Source organism: Desmodus rotundus, chromosome 1 (genome assembly GCF_022682495.2).
Source record: "Desmodus rotundus isolate HL8 chromosome 1, HLdesRot8A.1, whole genome shotgun sequence".
Classification (NCBI taxonomy): Eukaryota; Metazoa; Chordata; class Mammalia; order Chiroptera; family Phyllostomidae; genus Desmodus; species Desmodus rotundus.
The window spans coordinates 174,518,205-174,541,167 of record NC_071387.1 but is presented as its reverse complement, the minus strand read 5'-3'; the positions used below and the strand labels follow the sequence as shown (position 1 = coordinate 174,541,167).

General features: G+C 37.3%; 1 protein-coding gene across 1 annotated transcript in view; it reads left to right on the top strand.

Annotated features, from left to right (window-relative positions):
- IPO11 (importin 11) overlaps nucleotides 1-22,963 on the top strand; it is a 182,199-nt gene that overhangs the window by 146,073 nt on the left and 13,163 nt on the right. Inside the window, exons 28-29 of the mRNA XM_024578651.4 lie at nucleotides 12,167-12,262; nucleotides 18,385-18,469. Coding sequence (XP_024434419.2) covers nucleotides 12,167-12,262; nucleotides 18,385-18,469 — 181 coding nt within the window. The remainder of the gene's footprint in view (nucleotides 1-12,166; nucleotides 12,263-18,384; nucleotides 18,470-22,963) is intronic.

Genomic DNA, 22,963 nt, shown 5'->3' with positions numbered 1-22,963 from the left:
TCAAATGAAACATATATGCGGATATTTCTTGAACTTATGAGATAAATAAGCACCCAAATGCTTACGCTTTAAGGTGGAGGGGGAACCTCATGTAATGAGGGCCTTATTTAATTATCGTACTTGGATCACAACGCCAACAGTAAAATCTGTTATATTTATTTTTAAGGAGTGTAAAAATGGTAGAAGAAAACCTAGAGAACCCTTTACAGGACTCACCAGCTTTAAAGCTGGGCTTTCCTACAGAGTTGGTCCTACATGTACTTCCTCATGTTCTGTTGGGCTTACTGTCCTTCCTCATTCTAAGGATCCCATTCCTTTCCTTGTCTCCTGTGACTGAGCCAAACAGTAGAAAACGTGCTGCTTTGGACTGAGGAGGAGGAGAATGGAGTATGTGAAACCACGTAAAAGGCTGCTCTGTTTAGTACTTAGTTTTATTTCTACCCTCCCTCAGTAAGTAGGAACTCAATTTTTTTTCTCCTGATAAAACCCATTTTGTTTCTCATTAAAACTTACGTGTCTTTTTTTCGGTTATTGGACTTGCCGATGATCCCTTAGGTAAGTAGGGAGAAATGTGCATCTGTTTTGGTGATGGGCCCGTTCTTTCAGTCTTGCACTGTCTGAAGCATAGTTGTTGTTCATTTAAGTGCCCTCTACCTCTAGTCATCACTCTGCTGGAGTTAGTAGGCTCTTGTGGCCGCACGCTTTCAATGTGGGAAGCCGTGTGGATTAAAAGAGAAATATCCTGGGCAAAGCAGCATGAATGAGAGGAATGCTCAGTATTCCTGCTGCTGGCTCAGACGTGCATTGTTTCCTTGCTCCTGACTCTAGGGGCATCAGTGTGATAGAGTGGAGGGCGCTCTATTTTGCTAGAAGTGAGTAGTTTTCTGATCCTGAATAGTGTGGAGACCTTGTGCATATGTTACCTTCCCTCTGCCGCCATGTCTTCTCGTAGCTCTTGAGTTTCCAGTACATGTGCGTAAACCCTTGCCGGTGCTTAGATCATTGGCTTTGGAAAATGTTAGTACTTTTTGCCTGATACCTTTTATATAACATCCATTTCCTAGCCTCAATTCCTAGCCTCTCAATAAATTTACATTTTTTAAATATTTTGGAGATCCCACAGAGCAAAACTTTTTATGTTCTAGTATAATTTCATATTTTGGCTTTTGAAACTCCTTGTCTTCAATCATCTGCTTTTCATCTGTGAAAGCCTCCGTAAGCACTGTTTTCTAGTCTTCTAGAATGGGCACCGGTGAGGTAATAGAAAATAGTCCGCCCTTCTGATCCTCCCAGACCTTGTCCTATGTATATCTTTATCTGGCTCTTCGTTAAAATCCTTTAATAAACTGGCAAATGTGTTTCTTTGAGTTCTGTGAGCCTCTCTAGCAAATGAATTGAACTCAAGGAGGGTGTCACCAGAACCTCTGACTTGCCAGTTGGTCAGAAGCACAGGTGATAGATAACCTGGGCTTGGGACGGGCCTCTGAAGTGGATGGTGGTGGGGGCCGTCTTGTGGGACTGAGCCCTTAACCCGTGGGATCTGACACTGTCTCCAGGTAATGTTAGAAATGAGTTAAATGGTAGGATATCCCACTGGCATCACAGAATTGCTGTGGAGAGCCCCTCCCCCCCCACACATTTGGTGACCAGAAGTAAAGTAGCGAGTGTGAGTGGTAAGGAGACTCACAGGAGAGAAACACAGAAGGGGAGAACAGAACAGGGTTTTTCCCTACTCAGGAAGGAGAACCTGAGTTTTTTTTCCATTATAGGATCACACTCCTTACTCTAAATACAACTAACCAAGGAAATTGAGGCAATAGACTTACTAGCAGATGGAATTCCGCAAATAAAGCTGCAAGGCTAGAAATTGTCGAAAAGAAAGTTGGTATAGCTGGAGAGTAGTATGAAAAGTTAAATGTAAGAGAGAGGTAGGCAGAAACCAGGTCAAACAGGTGAGTAAACTGTGATTAGAAGTTTGAATTTTTTAGTGTAACGGGAAGTTATTGAAAGGTAAGTTCTTGCTTTAAAGCAAGGGAGAGCTGGTAAGACCTTGCAAAAGAGCACTCTGGTCTGCTCTGTAGAGAATGGATTGGAGGAAGCCGGGAGTGGAAGTGTCTCTATTTGGGGAGTTACGCAGTGGTACAAACGAGAGTCAGATTTGACTTGTACAGTGTCCATTATGGAGATCCAGACAAGCAGAAATTCAGAGATAAATGTGACGGTGTGATGATGAGTCAGGGGTTGGAAGAGTACATGAGAGCAAAGGTCAAGACTGAATGCCAGGTTTCTGGCTAGAGTCACTAGCTAGATAGCATTGCTCTTTCTTCAGATAAGGACAGCTGGAAGACAGCCTGTTTTGATTTTGTTTTGTTTTGTTTTCTCTGTTTTTGTTGGGGAAGCACTCAAAAGTTTGGTATTAGATATCTTAAGTTTGAGTTGCCTGTGAGACTGCCAAGAAAGGATGAGAAGGATGCAGATGTACTTGGGGTGTCCAGACTCCGAGAGGTCATTGTATGTGCTGGCAGTGTTGAGGTGGAATTTGGCATTGAACCTTCACAAGGCAGTTTAACTATAATATTTTCCCTATAAGAAAAATATATGTAAGGTTTTTTGGTCAGCTTGAATTCATTATACTTCTAGAACTATAACAAAATAGTCAGATTTCTGTTGTATTAAGTTGTTAGTGTAATTACATAGACGTACTCTAAAATAATGTAGAATATTACTCTAGGGAGATTTTTCTCATTTCTGGATAGTTTTATTCAACTGCTTCATATAAATTTTTGACGTCAGTGTGTTTATTAACAAAGTCCCCTTTTGATCATACAACACTGTTTTCCAGAGCGCATTATTTTCATTTTGGTCTGAGCTTTGTGATACACAGCTCTTCCCAGGAACTTGACTCCAGGCCACAAGAACCATTTCATATAACTGGAATAGCATTAGCACAGTCAGCTTTAAAAAATTGTCCTGAAGGTATATATTCATGATTACTTTGTAATTATTTATTGCATAGCTTTGTTTTCGACTGTGTTCCACATACACAGTGGTGAGGTTATACCTCAACCCCATAATTACCAAATCTTTCGGAAATTCTTTTACATTCCTTTTTACAAAACAAGAACCAATCTGTCAAGTGACTTCTACAATCATCCAAAACAGGCATTGATTGGGGGTTTTTTCAGCCAAATGTCTTTTCCAAATAGTTCTGTACCAATCACTGATCATCTCCTTTTTTGAGAGCTTGTTTGGAGGTTCTAGCAGGGGACGCAGCTACTCACATGCCCTTGACCGAAGACCAGTCCTCTCCTCTAGTGGGGAAGGTCATCCTCTTCTACCAAGCACGCAGCTTCGGGAGAGACGCACATGGATCGGTGAGGGAGGAAGGGGACACCCACCTAGCCAGCCAGATCAGCCGAATCAACCCTGGTGATCAATGGGGTGACAGATGTCGCAGCCAGATCTCCCTCACATCCTCATCTCCTTTTTTAATGGGACTGCAGTATGTCTTCATTGGGCAATGTTTAAACTACATAAATTGCACTTTCTTCTCGTAGATCATTGCAGTTATTTTTTATTGTGTTACTAATGGCTGTCCCCCTTGTGTATGTACACTCAAAGTTTTTTACTGGAATGGTTTATAATGTAAAAGCCTTTGTAAAGATCACTGTTGGGTGTAAAAAATCCAAGCTTTACTTTAAAATACTTAGTGAATTTCCACAGTGAAATTTTTTATTCATTTCCTTGCTCATATTTTTCAGGGGATCTAGACTTATTAATAAACTTTTCCATGACCATGCAGAGAATGGCTGTGTAGAAAGGATATGTTTCCATTTAAATGACAAAAGTATTTGCATGCAGCCTTGGTCCTGGAAAATATGTAGAGGGGATAAAAACAAACAAATTTTAGTGTAAATGTCACCACTTTGCAGCCTCAGATGTAGTAGGAATCTCATAGTAAGACTGATAAATCAAGGCTCTCTTCTTTTGCCATTTCCTCTCAATAAACTGTTGCTCTTTGCTGCATCCTCGTAAACAACATAAGCAGAAAAGTACAGCTAAGAGAGTATTTCATTTGATTGTGGCTTTTAGTGCTTAAAAATTTTTTATTTTCTTAAATTATCCTAATTTGGCTGACCGCCTGTACTTGAGATATAACAATGTGAAAATAACTTCAAATATATATTTGATATACCAACAGTATAATTATTGTCTGGATAGATCTGAAGAAATTTTAAAGTGATTTATTTTTTTCTTGGGCCTGTAACTATGAAAAACTGAATCATCAGTTTTATATTATGAAACTGTTCGAAAAAGGTAACTGAAAATTTTGTCTGTTTCTGCATACCTGTTCTTCTCTGTCCACGGGAATGAAGATGCTGTGCAAATATGTGAATCCATCACAGAGAAGAGATTTCAGGGACATGCGCTATGACAATGGACCAGTTCTATAAAAAAAAGGAAATGTAAAATGCTCACTAGAAAAATACTAATAAGAATTGGTAAAGAAGAAAGAAGCTAAAATTCCAATTCAATCTAATGTTTACTATTTAGGCTAACTAAATGAATATTAGAATATTTCATTTATTTATGCCCTTGGGGATTAAATTTTTTTCTTTATCTTTCTAGAGGCATTTTGTTTTCTGAACACTTGTGGTTGGGTTCATAATGATACAAAAGGTTAAATAATTTTAAGTCTGCATGGTTTTTTAAGTTGGGTGAATAAACACAAAGATGGATTGATTTTTAAGTACATATTTTTTTAAAGCAAGGAGAAATCACTATTCATAAAGTTTCTGCAATCATATACTTTACAGATACTTTTACATGCCCAGAAAATGCCTTAAAATATCATACCTTTAGGAACTAAGTCAAGATTAAGAACTATAGTTTTACTTGTGTGCATTTGACTAAAAAGTTTACTGAAAACCATGTGGAATTGTTTTAAATGATCAGTTAGTTGGTCTTTGCTTACTGAGTACAGTTTTCCCTGTTCCCACCTATTTATTTAATCTTTGTATATTTGTAACATCACTTATCACATACTTGAAAACGCGTAATTGGAAAACAAAACTAGCCCATCTTTGAAAAGGCCTGTCTTCTTTCTTTAGTCTATTTGTAACTTGTGCCTGTGTGGATAAACATATCAGCCAAGTGTGTAAAGTAAGAAAAGGAAAAGAGTTTGTGGCAAGTAAAAAGGAGGGACATGTTGTGCTCATTAATACTTTTCTCCTTTGGATTTACTTCCCTTCTGCTCTTTTACTTTCATTCTCCTCTTTTATCTTTGGTGTTAAACTCTCCTTGCACTTTCTCAAATGACTGTTTCAGAAATACCATATTTTTGGGATTATAAGATGCACTCCCCCCCAGTTTGGGGGGGAAATGGGGGTGCATCTTATAGTCCAAATGTAGCTTATCAGGCTCACGGGGGAGGGGCAGGGGGGGTTATTTATGTTATTAAATATTTTACCACATTTTTGGATTAAAAATATTTTTTGCTATTTTTCTCCTCTAAAACGTAGGTGTGTGTTATGGTCTGAAAAATACAGTAGGTTCCAACACAGCTGCCTTCTGTTCCATGTTCTGCCTCATTTCTAGTGTAGAGTAATAAGTTGTAATAAGTTGTAATCTACAACTTGGCTCTCCATGCTTGTAATTAAAATGAAGTATAAAACCTTTGGGGGTCATTAACCCCCCCTGATTATTTATTGAGTGTTCACATTATGCATAATAAACATGTAAACATAACCTATGGGCTCTGCCTCAAGTTACTTACAATCTTAGGGAGAGCAGGCATGAAAAATCAAAGGACATTAGGAAAAGGTAGAATAAACGCTGCCACATGAGTTGCATGCCAAATGACTATTGCAGAGGTTTTATGCTCCTAGAAATTCAAAGGACAGAGTGCTCAATTACAGTGCGTTCACGAGTGGGCAGGGGAGGCTTCACTGAGGAAGTGTGAGTTGAATGGAAAATTGAGGAAGAACATTGGAGGAGCAGATAGGGATTAAGCTGGTACAGGAGTCGGGAACTGTTGTATCAGGAGGTGCTGACTTAACTGCTTAGAAGTAGTGAAAGGAAGAGTAATGCAATGCACTTTTGGAGAGGTGGGTTCAATAGAAATTGCTGAGGCTCTTGATAGCCCTTGAAAGTTCTTAAAGTAAGGAGAAAGAATGAAATGTAAGAGACTGGAATAGAAAGCATCCATTTGCATGCTTGAAGCCCTCAGTAAAAAAGAAACAGATCAGGTGGATCCCATTTAGCACTGTGAAATGAAAATAAGTGTATATCACAATTGGGGCATGTTTAGGAGGAGCATCTTCTAACGCAGTCAAGGAAATATGAGTTAACTTGTAAATTCTAAGATCTTGAGAAGAGGTAGAATGATCAAGTCCCTTGGAGCCAGGGATGAGAACTAGAGAATTGTAATTTTCCAGTGCTTCATTAGCCCCATCCAGGTGAAAGGATACACTGGCTTTAGATGAGCGCCAGGTAGTGAGTCAAATGGCAGTTAACTATTCAGAATACCATAACTTGATTTAAAACAAAAAAAGAAAATCCCATTTGTTAATTTCTTTGTCTTTCCTGCAGACTTTCAGTTCCTGATGAGCCCCTGAGTTTGCAATGCAATTTTTCTGTTTTTTCCCTCTAAACCATAGAACAGGTAACATTCAAAAGTGCAACACATTTCCCCATGTGCACACGAAATTATGTGCACTAACTTCAAGCCTCCTTTAGTTTCTGCGTTTCCTGAGCATGGTCATCTGTGTTATCCCCAGGGCCTGTAATGGTGGCAGGCACATTGAATGGGCTCATAAAATGTTAACTAAAATTAGTGAACTTAACTATGGTGACCTATTCATCAAGAAGGGTTGGCCTGGCTAATATGACTTCTTATTCTAATGACTTCTTTCTTTATAAATTAATTGGTATCCTGGTATAACCACGCCTCATATTTATTAATACTGCACAAGCCAGTTTTTTGGAAATCTGCTCAAGGGACCCCACCAAGATGTAAAGCCTTGGCTGTAATATTCAGTAACCACGTCATTTTGTTTTCTTCAGCCCCAGAGTGTTGTGTTGTGTTTTGTTTTGTTTTTAGCTGTACTGTAGAAGCTAGTGAGGAGTTCAGCTTATCTTTTCAGGGCTCTAGATTGCTGTGTCCTAGGTGATCACTTCTTAGTTAGTACTGGTTTGAGGGGTTAAGACCTGAATGAGACCTAAAATTACATGTTTTCTCTGTCTGCCTTCACTTTTCCACATCATACCTGACACCGGATGTGAACGTGTCAGGACATGAGAAGACAATTAGAAGATGACACATTGAGAATTATTCTAATAAAGTATTTCTCATAACTCCAATAACACATACAAAATATTTGGGGTGTTTTTTTAATTAAAAATGGGAAAACCCAGAAAGTAATGCCTAGTTCCTGCTTTTTGTATTTGAAGAGAGAGCGTATGTGAGATTATCTAAGTGCATGCCTTTTATCATTTCCTCTTTTTTGTCCAAACCTATTTTCTTTTATTCCTCTGAGGGTTTATATTTCTCTTTTGACTGTTTTATTATTTTGAATGTCTAATCAAACTTTAAAGCATTTTACTCAGAATAGTATATTTTAAAATACAAGATCAATTCTTAATTTGTCAAAGACAAGGTTTGGAGTATTGTGAGTAAGTGAAGCGAAAGTCTAATATTCAGGACTTCATAATGAATACTTTTTAAAAGAAACATTTTAAAGCCTTTATTTTAAAATGTTACGTTTACACATTTAGAAGGGACATTTTAAGATACTTACAAGCGGAGAAAAAGAACACAACTTCTCGCTACTTACTTTCTTTAAATACGCGTTCTGTATGCCAGGAAAGTACAAGCCTTTTGTGGCTTTTTGTTATCCCTAATATTTGGGTGGTACTTTTCCCAAACTGCTTAATGTGATAATTGAGGTGCATCCTTTCAAGTGCTTTTTGAACTTGAATTCTTTGAAGGTAATCATTGTATAACTCTCGTCTTACCCATCCCAGAATGTGGCTACTTGCTTTCCACTCGTTTTCTTCAGTCCTTCTTCTTTTCTATATAGAATCAACTCTTCCCATCAAATCCAGGTTTCATACCTTTCCACTTTGGGCCATAGTCCTCCTCCCCTATTGTGAACTTCAAGTCTGTGCGTCATCCCCAATGGCACTTAATAGGTACTCCAGGGTGAGCATGGTTTTTGCAGTCTGCTGGACTTCACCCTCCCCACCCCGCAAACTCCAGCTGCATAGAGCTCTGTCTCTCGTGTGCTTTTCTGTGCAGCGTGTCACATTCCAGTGACAAGAGTTACTGATCTGCCAACTGACTGAGGTTGCCTCCCCTCTCTCCCTTACCCTCACTAGACAGTCGTCTGTCCAAGCGGGTCACTTGGTGGAGCTAGAAATTCAGCTGGAGGCAGAGGTGGGAAGGGAGAGGGTGAACTCCAGGGGTCGCATTACTTACAGAGCTCTCGGAGCCTGAATACGCAAGGGCCGGGACAGCGGTCCTTCTTCCTGAGCAGCATGGGCAGGCTGAGCAGAGGTTGGCACAGTGTCCTCCGCCTGTGTCCAGTCAGCTTCTGTGAATATCATTATCCATTCTTTATTCTAATTTTTTAACACCTTTTTTCGGTCAATCTTTATTAATTCTGTATTTTGGCTTTCGATACATCTCAAGTTTCTGAACTCATAAGATTTTTCTTAGACCTTTTCAGGGTTTATTCTGGTTGCAGCAGTGCCATCTAAACAATCTCACCATTTATGAGAAAGGGGTGAAGTTACTGCTTTTGGCAAGACCTGTGTAAAGTTTATTTTATCTCTGCTGCAGTCTGATTTATCAAAAATCTGTTCTTAGCCTCAAAGGCTATGTCTTGTGAATGCTCATGTCCGAATTAGGGCCTAGGGCGCTAGAACTGTATCATTTATTAATTCAACATATTGCTAATTACTTTTTCATAATTACATGTAGCAAAGATACAAGTCACTACCTTCTCAGAAACACGTGTGCCTGTCCTGGTAGCACCAGCATTTACCAGTATGACAGTTTGAAGTAAAACCTCTAATCGAATGAGCTGGTTGTCCAATTTCACCATTCTTATCTCTCTCTAACATACTCCCTTGTAACTAACACTCACCCATGTAGCAGAGCGTTGTCACTCTCAGGTTGCCAGGTATCTGTTAGGAAAACTCATAATCAGTCTTTTGAGCAAATACACAGTAGTCAGAAATTACACTGATTTCTTGTGAAAATTTTTGATGCTTCGAGGTGATGTGAGTAGAAAAGGCAAGCTGTCTGAGTGGATTCTTTCTAAACAGTATTGCAGAAAGCACTGGAAAGAGCCTTGGAAGCTGTAGTCTAGAGGGCTTTTCTCTGTTTTAACTAACTGCGATCAGTGGTGATAGCAGGACTCTAAGACCCAGCCTGCTTAGCATGCTCTGATGGATTAGGGGTGCACTGCTTGCAGTGAGAAGGGAAATGCCTTTCCTCCATGCATTTGCCGTCCCTGACTCCAGCCTTCATTTTACAGACAAGGGGACCAACACCTAGAAAAATGAATTAACTTCAGTAGGACTGCAGAGTAGCTGAATTTTCAATTAAAAATTTTGTTTTTTAAATTTTTTATTTCAGGGTGTTTCTCAATGAGACCTAATAACATAGACTGTGTATATGTTTTTTCAGAGATTTTTTTGTTCTTATATAAAGAAAATACAGTAACATCAAGCATATATAGTCCCGCATTAGAGTGTAATATGCAGACTAAAATGTATTCGAATGATATCACCTGTTTATTATTTGCTCATGTGGTGATTTAGTTTTCTAAAATCTGATCACATTTGAGTGTATAGACAAAGAGTTTTGACTTTACAGAGATGGAAATGCATGGCCCAAAGTGATGACATTGGGAACTACTTTACTCAACATTTTAAAAATTAGTTATGCATGTTAATGCAGTATGAGAAACACCATATATCTCTGATAGGGGTAAGTTCTGTGGAGACAAAAGTTATAATTTATTCAGTTAGTTTTAAAATCAAGTATTATAATTTAGTGTGCCAGTGGGTGGGGTATGTACTCCCACTTTTTGAAAGCCAGGTTTACTAAGGTATACAAGGCCTATCCAGAAAGTATCCTGCCAGGTAATGTGAAAACTAGAAATTTATTGAAGAAGATACAAGATAACATTGCACATAGGACAATGACATCTCAGTCCCCTTCAGAGTAGGCACCTTGGGACCTCACACAGTTGTCCCAATCACCATCAGCTGCCCCATCGTATTTTCCTGAATCTCATTGACCATCTGAAATCTCTTCCCTTTCAAAGGTGATTTTAGTTTTGGGAAAAGCCAGAAGTTGCAGGGTGCCAAATCTGGGCTGTAGGGGGCTGCGTCACCTGGGTGGTTTGATGTTTCACAAAAAAACTGCATGAAATGTGATGTATGAGAGGACATGTTGCCAACTACCAGTTACCCATAGCTGCAGCTTCTGAATCATGCAGATAGTTCCCACACGGAGGAATGTTCAATCTTAATGCAAAATTTGATGCAGATTCATTGCTCTACTCACTCAGTTATTTTGAATGTGATGGCCACACAGTACACATGTCACTCAAGAGTGTGTACCACCCCCAATAACTAGCACAGTGAAGTCGTTGTTGTTCATACATGCACATTCCAGTCCACTCTCCTTGGCTGCCAGGTTGCATGGGTGTCCACAAACTGTCCTCATTATATTAACAGTGATTGAATTGTTTTGGACAGGCCTCATAGTTTACATATAGTAAAACCTTTTAAGCATGCAGGGTGTTTTTTTTTTCTTTTTTTCTTTTCATTTTTAAGAGAGAGAAAGGAAGGGAGAAAAATTAAAAACATACATCAATTTATTGTTTCACTTGTTTATGCATTCATTAGTTGATTCTTGTATGTGTCCTGACTGGGAATCGAACCCACAACCTTGGCATATTGGGATGACACTCCAACCAACTGAGCTACCTAGCCAGGGCCAGCATACAGTTTTGACAAATGTACACAGTGTGTAACCACTAACACACTCAAGATATAGAATATTCCCATCACCCCAAAAAGTTCCCGTTAGTTTTTTGCCTGGCAGCCACTGATCAAATAAATAATTTTGCCTTTACAGAAAGTCATATAAATAGAGTCTTATGATATGTAGCCTTTTGAGTATATTTTATGTCTTAGGGTAATGTTTTTCTTGCATGTATCTGTTTTGTTCCCTTTTATTAAGCTGACTGCTATTCCATTAAATAAGTGTCCCATAGTTTTATGGACATTGGGATCATTTGCAGTTTGGGACTTTTATGAATAATACTACTATACATATTAATAGATGCATCTGAAGATACTTGTTTTGGTATTGGGTAAATGATTAAAAATTGGATTGCTTGGTTATATGGAGTGTGTTTAACTTCCTAAAATTTGCCAGTGTGTTTTCCAAAGTGGATGTGCCATTTTTTTATTCTTACCAGCAATGTATGGGAGGGCCTGTTGTTTCTCATCCCTGTCAGCACTTGGTATTGTCAGTCTTCTTAATTCTATTTTTAATTAAAATCTCAGTGTGGTTTTAATTTGCATTTCCCATATAACTAATGATATATGTACGACATCTTTTTAGGTGCTGATATGACATCTCTGTATATTTTTTGGTGAAGTATCCATTTAAACATTTGCCCATTTTTAAATTGAGTTATTTGTCTTACTGAGTTTTTAGTTTTTTTTATATATTCTAGATCCAAGTTCTTTGTCTGATACATGTTTTACAAAATTTTTTTTCCCAGTCTATGGCTTATCTTTTATTTTTCTGGATGGCATCTTTTTAAAAGAGTAGAGATTTTTAATCTTTAACATTTTTGTATCTATACCTGTTTAGTTATAAAATCAACACAAGACTATTATAATAAGTTAAATAATATTAAAGCATCTCTTTCCTATGTAATCTATGTTTCTACTATTTAAACACACTGATAATCTAGTGAAAGAGAAAATTTTAATGTTAAATGCAAGCAATAGTTTGAAAGTTTCTTTTGTATTTTAGAACTAAAATTTCTCTTCATCTTCAACAGTATAATTAGGAAAAAGGAAATACCTGTTGAAATACTCCAGTTGAACCTGTTTTGCTCCTCTTGTATTCTAGTGTTATTCAGGACAAATTCTGTGGAATTATAAACATCTCGGTGGAGGGCCTGCATGATGTCATGACGGAAGATCCCGAAACAGGAACTTACAAAGAGTAGGTGGATCATTTAATTAATTGCTCTTGGACCATAAAGGGGGGGGGGGGGGGTAGTTAATTATATCCTGCATGAGTTTTGTTCCCTATCACCATATAAAACAGTATAGCAACTGTTTGTTGTTATTCTTGTAATGTTTGTCGTTTAATTTTGAGATCAGATTTGTTATAGTGAAATTCTGAATTGGGCTTCTTCGGTCTAATTATCATTTTATGATTTGATTTGTTTTAAATCCAAGTGCATTTTAGCATATGAATTGCTTTTTAAAGATGTTATGAGTATTTGGGGGGGGTGGGTTTCAAGCAGAGCTAAGTTTGAATCTCTTCTACTTCACTGCTTTATTTTTTTTAAGTATTTTTTTTCCATTTTCACTAGTCCCCCTTATCCCCCTCCCCTCCTCAGTCACCACACCCCTGTCCATGTCCATGAGTCACTTCCCTGTCTGCTTGACTCCTTCACCCTTAATCTCCCCAGTGCCCCCTCCCCGCCCAGCTGTCATCCTGCTCTCTCTGAGTCTGTCTCTATGTTGCTTGTTAGTTCAATTTGTTCATTAGATTCCAGAGTATGTTCTGTTTTCCAAATAAAAAGTTTCCCTGCCTTTCAGGCAAGTCATGGGGAAGAGGGGATGAGTCAGCATCCGGTTTTTATATTTGCCTGTTGTAAGCGTGGCTGGTGCCTTGAAGATGTTAGAGGGTCATGTGGCATTGGCTGATTCCGAAGAGAGTAGTTAAAATCATGTTATCATGAATGCTGATAACCTCATGTCTACATAACCATTAACCACAAATTTTTAAAAAAGTCAATCATTGTATCCTTTTGTAGTTAGTAGAATTATCTCAACTTTCTTATTACTATTGATAAAGGGCATTTTTCATATATTGATAAGCAGGGTTTTATGATTGTCAGACCACCTTGAGTTTTCCTCAGTAATGTATTGAGCCTGTTTTCCCATCTATAGCAAATGGGAAAGATTGCTGTTTGAAACATATTTTGTTGAAAAATATAGAAAGCAGGTATATGTCGTTGAGTCTTATTAAATATGTATAACTAAAGTGTCTGACATGTAACTTGACCTTTGAGAACATAGGAGTTCGAAGTAAGAACCTCAGACTTCTATGATTACAAACCAATGTTTATTTTCTTTTTATAAATACCCAGAAACAGGATTGCTGGACCACATGGTAGTTCTATTTTTAATTTCTTGAGGAGCCTCCATATTGTGTTTCATAGTGTTTTTCATAGAATATAAGTTTTTCAACTTATATTCTCATCAGCAGTGGGTGTGGGTTCCCTTTTCTTTGCATCCTCACCGACACTTGTTATTTCTTGTCTTTTTGATAATTGCCATTCTAACCAGGCATGAGGCAATACCTCACTGTGGTTTTGATTTGCATTGCCCGGATGATTAGTGATGTTAAACATCTTTTCATGTACCTGTTGGCTATCTGTATGTCTTCAAGTGTCTATTTAGATCTGCCCATTTTTTAATTAGGTGTTTTTTTGTTGGTTTGTTTGGGTTTTTTTGCCATTGAGTTGTACGAGTTCTTTACATATTTTGGATGTTAACACCTTCTCAGATATATGATTTGCAAATATTTTCTCTCACTCAGTAGGTTACCTTTTCATTTTGTTGATAATTTTCTTTGCTGTGCGAGGCTTTTTAGTTTGATGTTTCTGTTTGTTTATTTTTGCTTTTGTTACCTTTGCTTTTGGAATTAGATCCAAGAAAGTCATCACTAAGACCAATGTCAAGGAACTTGCCACCTGCATTTTCTTCGAGAAGTTTTATGTTTTACATTCAAGTGTTTAATCAGGTCGGACCTAACTTTTGTGTATGGTGTAATATGGTGGTCCAGTTTCATTTTTTTTGGCATGGGTTTCTTTGTATGTTTGTATTTAGTTGAGATTTTATTTCATTAAACCAGAAAAGTGTATTAATGAGGCTTGAAATTTGTCTTATGCTTGTCATTAGTGGTTTTCCTTTTTTTCCTTAAATATTTTGTTTTTAGGCAAATTGGTAATGAGATTTACAACCCCTTGCTGATGTTTGGGAAGTAAAAAGGAAGAGAGGGTTTAGTCAGCATTTTAGGATGCTTAAGAGGCACTAAAATTTATTAGAAAAAGACTCAAGTTGTGGTTTTTGTAGCAAGAAGGTGTAAAACATACTGGCTATAAAGGAAGTCATACATTTAGGCTCCAACAGCATTTTTTTCCTTCTTCACTTGATATATTGGCCCACCAGATGGTTCTTCAGAATAAAACAAAGAATGCAAGAAGAAACCATGGTTCCCTAATTCTGAAGTTATCACCTGTATGTTATCCAAATTTGCATAGGTCCCAGTGACCTCCTCGGCGGTCCCTCTTTCCCTAGTTTTCCTTTTCTGATTCATTCTGCTGCATTTCTTAAAAGCCTAATTTCTTACAGAATAAATTTGGTGCGCTATTCTGTGCTAACCCTCAATTTGTATTACTGGCCTTCTCTCTTACCTCTTTAGATTCCTCATCATTCCCCGTATGTGCCATTCAGTTTTACACACGTTGCTTGACTCATAACATTTTTCTCTCCTGGGCATGTCATGCCCTCAGCCTTGCCCTGTTTGGCAAATACCTACCTCTAGAATCCTTCCCAGACTCTCAGGAAGAATTCATCGCATCCTCCTCTGTTCCTTCATGGCACTTTGTCTTTACTGTTGATATACAAAGGTCTGGCCTCTTGTAGTACAGACTCTCCCTGTGCGGTAAGTGTTCTAGGAACCCATCTCTATCAGTGTGCCAGCTGGTGGTGTTGTGAGAGGCTGCATTTGGCCTCAGTGAATTTTTTTTGAAGACTCAACGTGTTTGCCCATTGCATGATGGGTGATTTATGAGCACACCTGCCCACACTGCACTGAGTGTTCAGCAGTTTTTGAGCAAAACCAGCATGACCCCGTTCCCCACCCTCCCTATTCACCCAGTCTTGCCCCAAGCAACTTTTGTTTGTTTGTTTGTGTCCCCTGATGAGAAAGTCCTCAAGGGGAAGTGTTTTGCCAATGTGGAAGAGGTGAAACAAAAAATGGCAGAATCACTAAAAGGCATCAAAATTGATTATTAGTTCAAAAACTGTTTTGAGCAGTGGGAAAAAAGTCTCTATTAGGTGTATTACATCAAATGGAGAGTACTTTGAAGGTAATTGAAGTTTAAACATTTAAGAATAAATGCACAATTTTGTATAAATACCGGTTTTGGTGGGTGCCCCCTCATACAGCATGTAGTTAGTTGCTTTCATATGCGATCTAGTGGACATAGAGGACCTGAAGCATGAGAACGCTCCTCTTGACCAAAACTATTAACACAGGATTGAAGAAATTTAAAGGAACTCTGGTTGGGAAACCTGTGGCATATGCATGTAACACTTAGCTCTGAGTTTGCTAACTACCCACCAGGGTAAAAAGAGAAACATTAGGAATGAGTGTTTATAGTTTCAAGTAAAAGGAAATAGGTGTGGCAGGAGAGGGAGACTTGTTTCTGGGCATGAGCGCAGAAGTGAATTTTTGATAAGGTATTTATATAAAAGGACTTACAGCTGCCAGTATGAGAAACCACGAGTCAACTGGCTTTCACAGTGAAGAGTTAGTTATCTCTGACCACAAAACAGCTGTGGGGAGTGGCGCTAGGGTTAGCTATTTGTCCTCACAGTATCTTCAAACGCCCGGTTCTTTCTGCGCTGTCTCCTGAGCACACTAACTTCATTTGTGGAGACATAATTGTCTCCAGTCTCAGTATAGTTGTTGGCATTGCAGTTCCCGACAATGACAGTGCCGGGCAAGTAATCTCTTTTCCCTGTGTCTTTGTTGTCTTTGTTGTTTTTTAACATCAAAGAAAACCTTTCCTAGAAGTTACTTCATCAGACTTCATGTCTAATTGGCTAGGGTTTGTTAAACATGCTCCTGTTGAAGGCATCATTGAGCAGGGGACTTGGTTCATCTGAGTGCTTCTTGAGCCGCTGGCAGTGGGGCTGGGGTCAGCTGAAGCATCTGGTGCCACGGAAGAGGAGGATAACCGGACAAACTCAGGCAACCAAGTGTCACCCACAGAGTCCATTGAATACTGCTGTCAGTTCTGCTTTTACTATAACATTCAGAAGTGAGTTGTGTAGATTAAATAAAAGGTGTTATTACAAATACATTTTATACATCATAATTTTCAAAGCTTCCAGTCGCATGCCAACAATGTTGGATGTTTGGCAGGTTAGAGTTTCTTGTTAGAAAAGGTGCTGACATGGCGGGCTGAAGTGCCTGGTTCTGTTCAGTGAGGGAGTGGGCGGTGTGGGGGTGGCTGCCCGTGTCCATCATCCCCGTCTTTAACCATTGTTACCATTTTATTACTGGTATTGTATTCATAGCCCATGCGTTTTAGCTTATTTGAAATGATTTCATTCTCGCTGTGCCTTATATGTAAACATTACTTCCCTATCTTTAATCTTTGTCAGCAAAATAAGATTTGACTTTTAATTGGGGGTTTTGCTGTAGGAGAGAATTTTAACTTCAGTCTTGTCAATTCAGAAATGTTCTTTTCATTTTCCACCTTCCAGAGTTCCAAATGAATGCAGTTTGCAGGGCTGCAAAGCCAAACATTCTGCCCTGTGCATAGTTTGTAGCTAGTGGGGGGAAGAATGTGTGTACTGTGTATTTATATCCAGAGTATACTTCACTATTTACATAATACATCTTTTAGTTCAGGGAGGGGAGAACAGAGAGTTTGTACTAGACTTAACTAAGTTAACAGATTGTGGAACGCAGTCAAGGTATTTGATTCGTCACAAAGCATAGTTCCTTGGAGATCCAGATTCATCGCAGTTAGAGTTCAGTCTACAGCAGGCATGCAATCACTGCTGTGACAGAATCCCGTCATATTATTCAGTTCTCTGATGCAGACTGGGACCTAAACCTTTCTGAGACATTTCAATTTTTAAAATAGCTTTTGGTTTGAAATAATAATGTAATTTTTCACTTTGTGCCTGAGCCCCTTGGCCAGCTAGTTGTGCTACCCCACTTTATGTCACAGTGGACAAAAGTATGGCAGCTCGAAGAGCTTAAGGCCATGCAGAGAGTTAGGGATTCAACTTCTACTGTTGTTCAGGGTTTCTTATCTCAGTGTACAGTTCTTACTGTTTGGTCCTGCCGGTATGCATGGACTGGGTTATAGGCAGTGGCCCAGAAGTGGTTGTTTTAGTGGTGGGGCATGGGAGAAACAGGACATTCGTGTCCCCTGCAACAGTGAGCCTGATCAGGTTTCTGGTGTCCACCTCAGTCCTCAGTCCTGAATTAAAAATTATTTTACCCAGCTGACTCAGGAATCGTCCTTCCCTTATACTTGCTAAAAATATAAGAGGAACCAGGCTTTCATTGCCACAGTTTATTGATTAGGAACCTACGTCTATAGTGAATTACTAAATTCCATCCTTCTAAACTAGGAAATAGCAAGGTTTGTTCCCATTAACTTGATTCACTAGACACTATTCATTTCTTGTCTACCTGGCCCCAGTGTTGACTCACTAGAAAACTATTTGTTATCGCTGCTGTTGGTAAAGAGCAGTGATGCAGATAATCAGAATAAAATGATCTGTAACTGTTCTGCAGGCACAAGTGCCATCCGGAACAAGCTCCTCGGGATGCAGTGGTAATGTCATCCGGAGCACAGAGTTGAGTGTTACATAACCAGTAGTGTTTCAATGATGTTACGTTTTAAATGATTGCTACTGTTACGAAACATGTATAGCAATCTACAGGCAAACAAACACTAGTGATAAAAGGAGTATTAATTTTAAGTGTGTCATTTTTTCAGAAAGACAAAGGGTACTCCTTGCTTGACAACTGATATATGATTGAAAGTTGCCTATAAATAAATATCTTAGAGTTTACTGCCTTAAATACTCAAGTACATTGCTCTAAATATTTTTGGTGTGGCACTTTTTGAAGTGAGATGTTTTTCTAATTAAATTTATTTTTACTTATAAATCTAACTTATTTTGTACATTTTTGTTACATAGAAGCATTAATGTTCTCAGTGATATTGAGGGTTTGTTTTTAGTATGTTAAAAAGTCTTAAAAATTTATTTAAAACATTTTTTTAAAAACTATAGCTGTATGTTAATGTCTCATCTTGAAGAACCAAAAGTTACAGAAGATGAAGAACCACCCACAGAACAGGATAAGAGGAAAAAAATGGTAAGTTCCAAAAGCAGTTTCTAAAAACTTGGGAGAACCAAGTATCATGTATTCTGTAGGCCTGAAAATATCTGTTGGTCCTTTCATGTAAGTACCCATCCATCCGTCTCCTGTTGCAAAGTTAAGGTAAGCTAACTGAGCTTTGAAATTTGGGGTTTATTCCTGAAACAGATTAATTTTATTCCTTGTACAAGAAGTTAAGTTTAATTCTTGATACGAAATAATTGTTTCTTATCTTAGCCAAGCAGAGGGTTTGTTCTTTTACCTACAGAAAACATGTGACCCTCAAATCTTATTTAATTTGTAATGCAAAGTCTTCTGTTCTGTGGAGATTTACTGAAGTTGCCTCATTCCAAGTTAATTCCTGGATCTTTGCAATGAATTTTTTCAGAGATACATCACAGGATTTTATAAAGGTGCCTTTAAATTAACTGCTAAATTATTTTGAAAACCATTACTTCTCACTACCAGAATCTGATAAGAAAAAATAGAACAAAAAATAAGAAACATGTGAAACATTTTTCTTTTAAAATTATTTATAATCTTGAATTTTTAAATACTTATTTTGACACATGAATAAAAAATAGATACATAAATAAACTCCCCATCTTTTTTGTCCCTGGAATTCTTCTAGTCTCCTGGCCTTTCCAGTTAACTTCATTATGCCTCCTTTCTAATTTGCACATGAGAAAAGCAATATCTACCTCACAAGTAGAATAAATAAATTAATATGTAAAATGTCATGAGATAATGCCCAGTACCAAGTAATTATGTAAATGTTAGCTATCATTGTTATTTTAGTCTGCTCGTGATATTTACTCCTTGAATTATTCAGCTTTATGCTGCAAGAGTTTCATCCTCAGCATACAGCTAAACTACATTGCTCTGACTGCCTTCTTTTAAACTGTGCTTTAAGTTTGATCCATTTTACTTTGCTTTTATGCTGGAGATCACCTTCCTAGCACCTAATGTAGAGGAAAGGACAATAGCCAAGAATTCGTAAGACCTGAGTCCTAGTCTTGTTTGTGAAATGTGACCTGGCACAAGTCACCTTGTTTCTTGAGAGCTACTTCCTCATCTGAGAAATGAAGGGAGAATTAACGGACTCCTGGGCCTGTGAGCTGAAAAATGATTTTTTTTTTTTTTGCTCTTAATATCATTCCTTTCTTTTCCCAGTACGTAGTATTCTAGTGAAGTATTCAATTGTGAGTATACCTCTGGAGTTGTTTCTCCCATGAAGTGAGACTGCTAATTGTTATCCTAAACACATAGAAATTGTATTTTCTTCACTTGGAGTGATCATAGCCTTTTGGCATAACCTAACCAGTTTTTCTGCCTCTGTCACGTCCTCTTTTTAAAGCCCTGACTCTATCATTGGTGTTACAGAAAAATACGACATTATTTTTCATGAGATTCTGAACTTGTAAATAAATAATAGATATTCTGCTTCCAATTAGTAATCAGGGTTTTTTTGCATACTTTATTAACATCAGTTAGTCTGATAGTTCTATCCTTAGCAAATTAATCTACCCACATCTGTTTTTCATAATATATAGTAGTAATATCATACAATAGTAATTTTAATTCTAACTTTATTTTGTAGGTAAGTGAAATACTATCTTAAGAGTAGTGTAAGAATATAATTTAGAAGTAACACTTAAAAGTTCCTTGGTTCAATTTTGTAATCCTAAATTTTATTTGAAAGCTGATTATTTTTATCATTACTGTTCTAGTTATAAGTATTGATTTATAGAACAACCATTATTTTTTTTAAGTGGCTGATTTTATTTGAAATCAGTCATCACACTATTTGGTATAGATCTATGTTCTTATCTCTGCTAAGATTTTCAAGGCCTTAGATGTCAGTCTTAGTTTTATGCTGAGGACAGCATAGCACTTATGATTAGTGCTGGGATTATGTATTTTGGTCTTGAATAAATCTAATTATGAATACAAGGCTAATTTTTCAATAACTTTTCAATAACAAACAAAATTAGTTTCACTGTATCTTCAGTTACAGGTATAAATTAGGTATTTTCTTTCAGTAACTATGTCACCATCCTTGTTCTACAATACCTTTAACATTAGAATTTTTTTGAGAACTATCTAGATGTTTCTTGGTTGTAATTTCAAAGGAAGTGTTTGCTTATAGATGATTATAAGTTAATATTTAAAAACCTAGCATAGAAGATTTTTTTTCATTTTAAAGTGAAACTATTTATTTTCTAGGAAGAAAACTGTGTCTGGTTGGTTCCAAAGTTAGTTGATTGACAGTCTGATTTACTCAGTGTTAGTGTTGTCTTCGAGCAGCCTCTGAACGTGCGTGTGCTTTCAGGAGCTGCTTTGGCAGAGGAAGGCAGTGGTGGTTGTGTGATTCATGCTAAAGGAGAAAAGTTAATTGAAACTGCCCACAAAAAGATACATGTGGTAGAATTCGTGGAAAGGATCATTAAAACAGTTGTTATAATTGTGTTCCCTATGTAAAGAAGCTAGAGGACAGACTGAGTGTGTTAAGTAGACACTTAGAAGGTATTTCTAAAAGCCTCACATCAGCTTTCTGGGGACTAAAAACTACAGTATCCCCACATCATACAAACTTAGACACAAGTGTTGATTTCCTACAATATCTGGTGAGACTGATGTAGAGTAGGTGTTCCAGAAGGAACACCTATTCAAGGGCACTTGAATATCTGCCCACAGAACCTATCTGCTGCTGCATGTTGATCAACAGTACATACATATTCTTTAAAAATACTCAGTGCCATTGGCAAAGCCAGTTTCAAATGGCAGGATTTGTTTTTTATCTGTGCTTTGCTCAAATTCTACCTGCTTCTCCAAGTTCTAAATGTTGTTCCAGAAGAAAAGATTATTAGTGAATGGAAGACAAAACAATAGAAACTATACAAAACTAAAATGTAAAAAAAAACTGGGAGAAAAAGAGACTTCAAGCAGCTTAACATACAAATAATCCAAATCCCCAAATGAGAAAAGGGAGAAGAAATATTTGAAAAAAAAATTGGTGAATGGTAATTTTTTTTCCAAATTTAATGAAAAACTGAACTCACAGATCCAGGAGTCTCAGAGAACTCCAAGCACAGGAAGCAAGAAGCCTACATCAAAGCGCACCATAATCACATTGCCACTTAGGTCAGTGTTAGAGTCTTCAGAATAGTCAGAGGGGGAAAGAGTCTCGCGGAGAGGAAAATAGATAAAAATTATAGCAAACTTTTCATTAGAAACAATGTGGGCAAGCATCTTTAAAATTCTGAAAGAAAAGAACCATTTGTTTTATTTTCATAATACTAAAATAATTGTTAGAATAAATTTCTATTATTGAAAATAAAAATTGTTTTATTTAATCTCTACCTAATTTGTAAAGTATTTCAAATTTTATTTTGATAGTAATAGCAGGTATCTTTTCTTCTGATTTTTCTTTATTCAAGGACAGCGTGAAATATTTACAGGGTATTCACATAATCAGTCCCTAACGATATTACAGATGAATCCTGAAAATCTATTATGCTAATTGTCAGATTTATTTTACTTATAATATAATGATAGTTTTTATGCTACTGCTTCAATGAATCTACAAAAGTATAGGCTTGAATGCTTTATAATCATTAACAAAAAGTATTCACATTTGTTACTTTATGACTTGCCATCTGATTCCCACCCCCCTGGCCCCCATTTAGAATTGATGAGGTGATTTCATTTTTCTCATCTGCCTTTGATACATAGTGATTTTTAAAGCTTGGAGATAAATAATAGGAAATGGCCAGCCTATTCAGAAGCTGGTTTATTAAGAAAATCAGATAAGTCTAAATTGTTTATTATGAATATTTTTATTGATATTCTAATGAAAGCATTGTAAAAGGTAATCTGTTTTTGTTCCTTTGCCTCCTAGAAATCTTCAAAACTTAATTCTTAAATTTTAATATTAAATAAGTTTAAAAACCAGTGATTACAAATTATTTCTTCTCATTTTACAAAGAAAGCAGTTGTACTTTTAAAGTATGTCCCCATCGCTTATTTGCTGTTACTTACACATTGATTGTCACTTACATAGTTTCATCCAAATCTGTTTACCATAAGGTCCATTTCATTAAGAATGTGTGCAAATCCTGATACTCATTTGTTCTCGTAAAAGCAGTTCTCTGTGTTTACTCTTAGTCAGGTACCAAATAACCCTACTTACACAACTGCTACTTTTGACCTCACACGATGGCAATACAGTAGCCTCTTCAGAAGAAATGATTTTGCTTTTGTGTTTGTTCCGTGTGCTTCTGTGAATGCTTACCATGTGCAAGGCATTGATCTTTGTCCTTAGTGTTTCCTCTGTGAACTTGAATATCTGCCCACAGAACCTATCTGCTGCTGCATGTCGATCAACAGTACATACATATTCTTTAAAAATACTCAGTGCCATTGGCAAAGCCAGTTTCAAATGGCAGGATTTGTTTTTTATCTGTGCTTTGCTCAAATTCTACCTGCTTC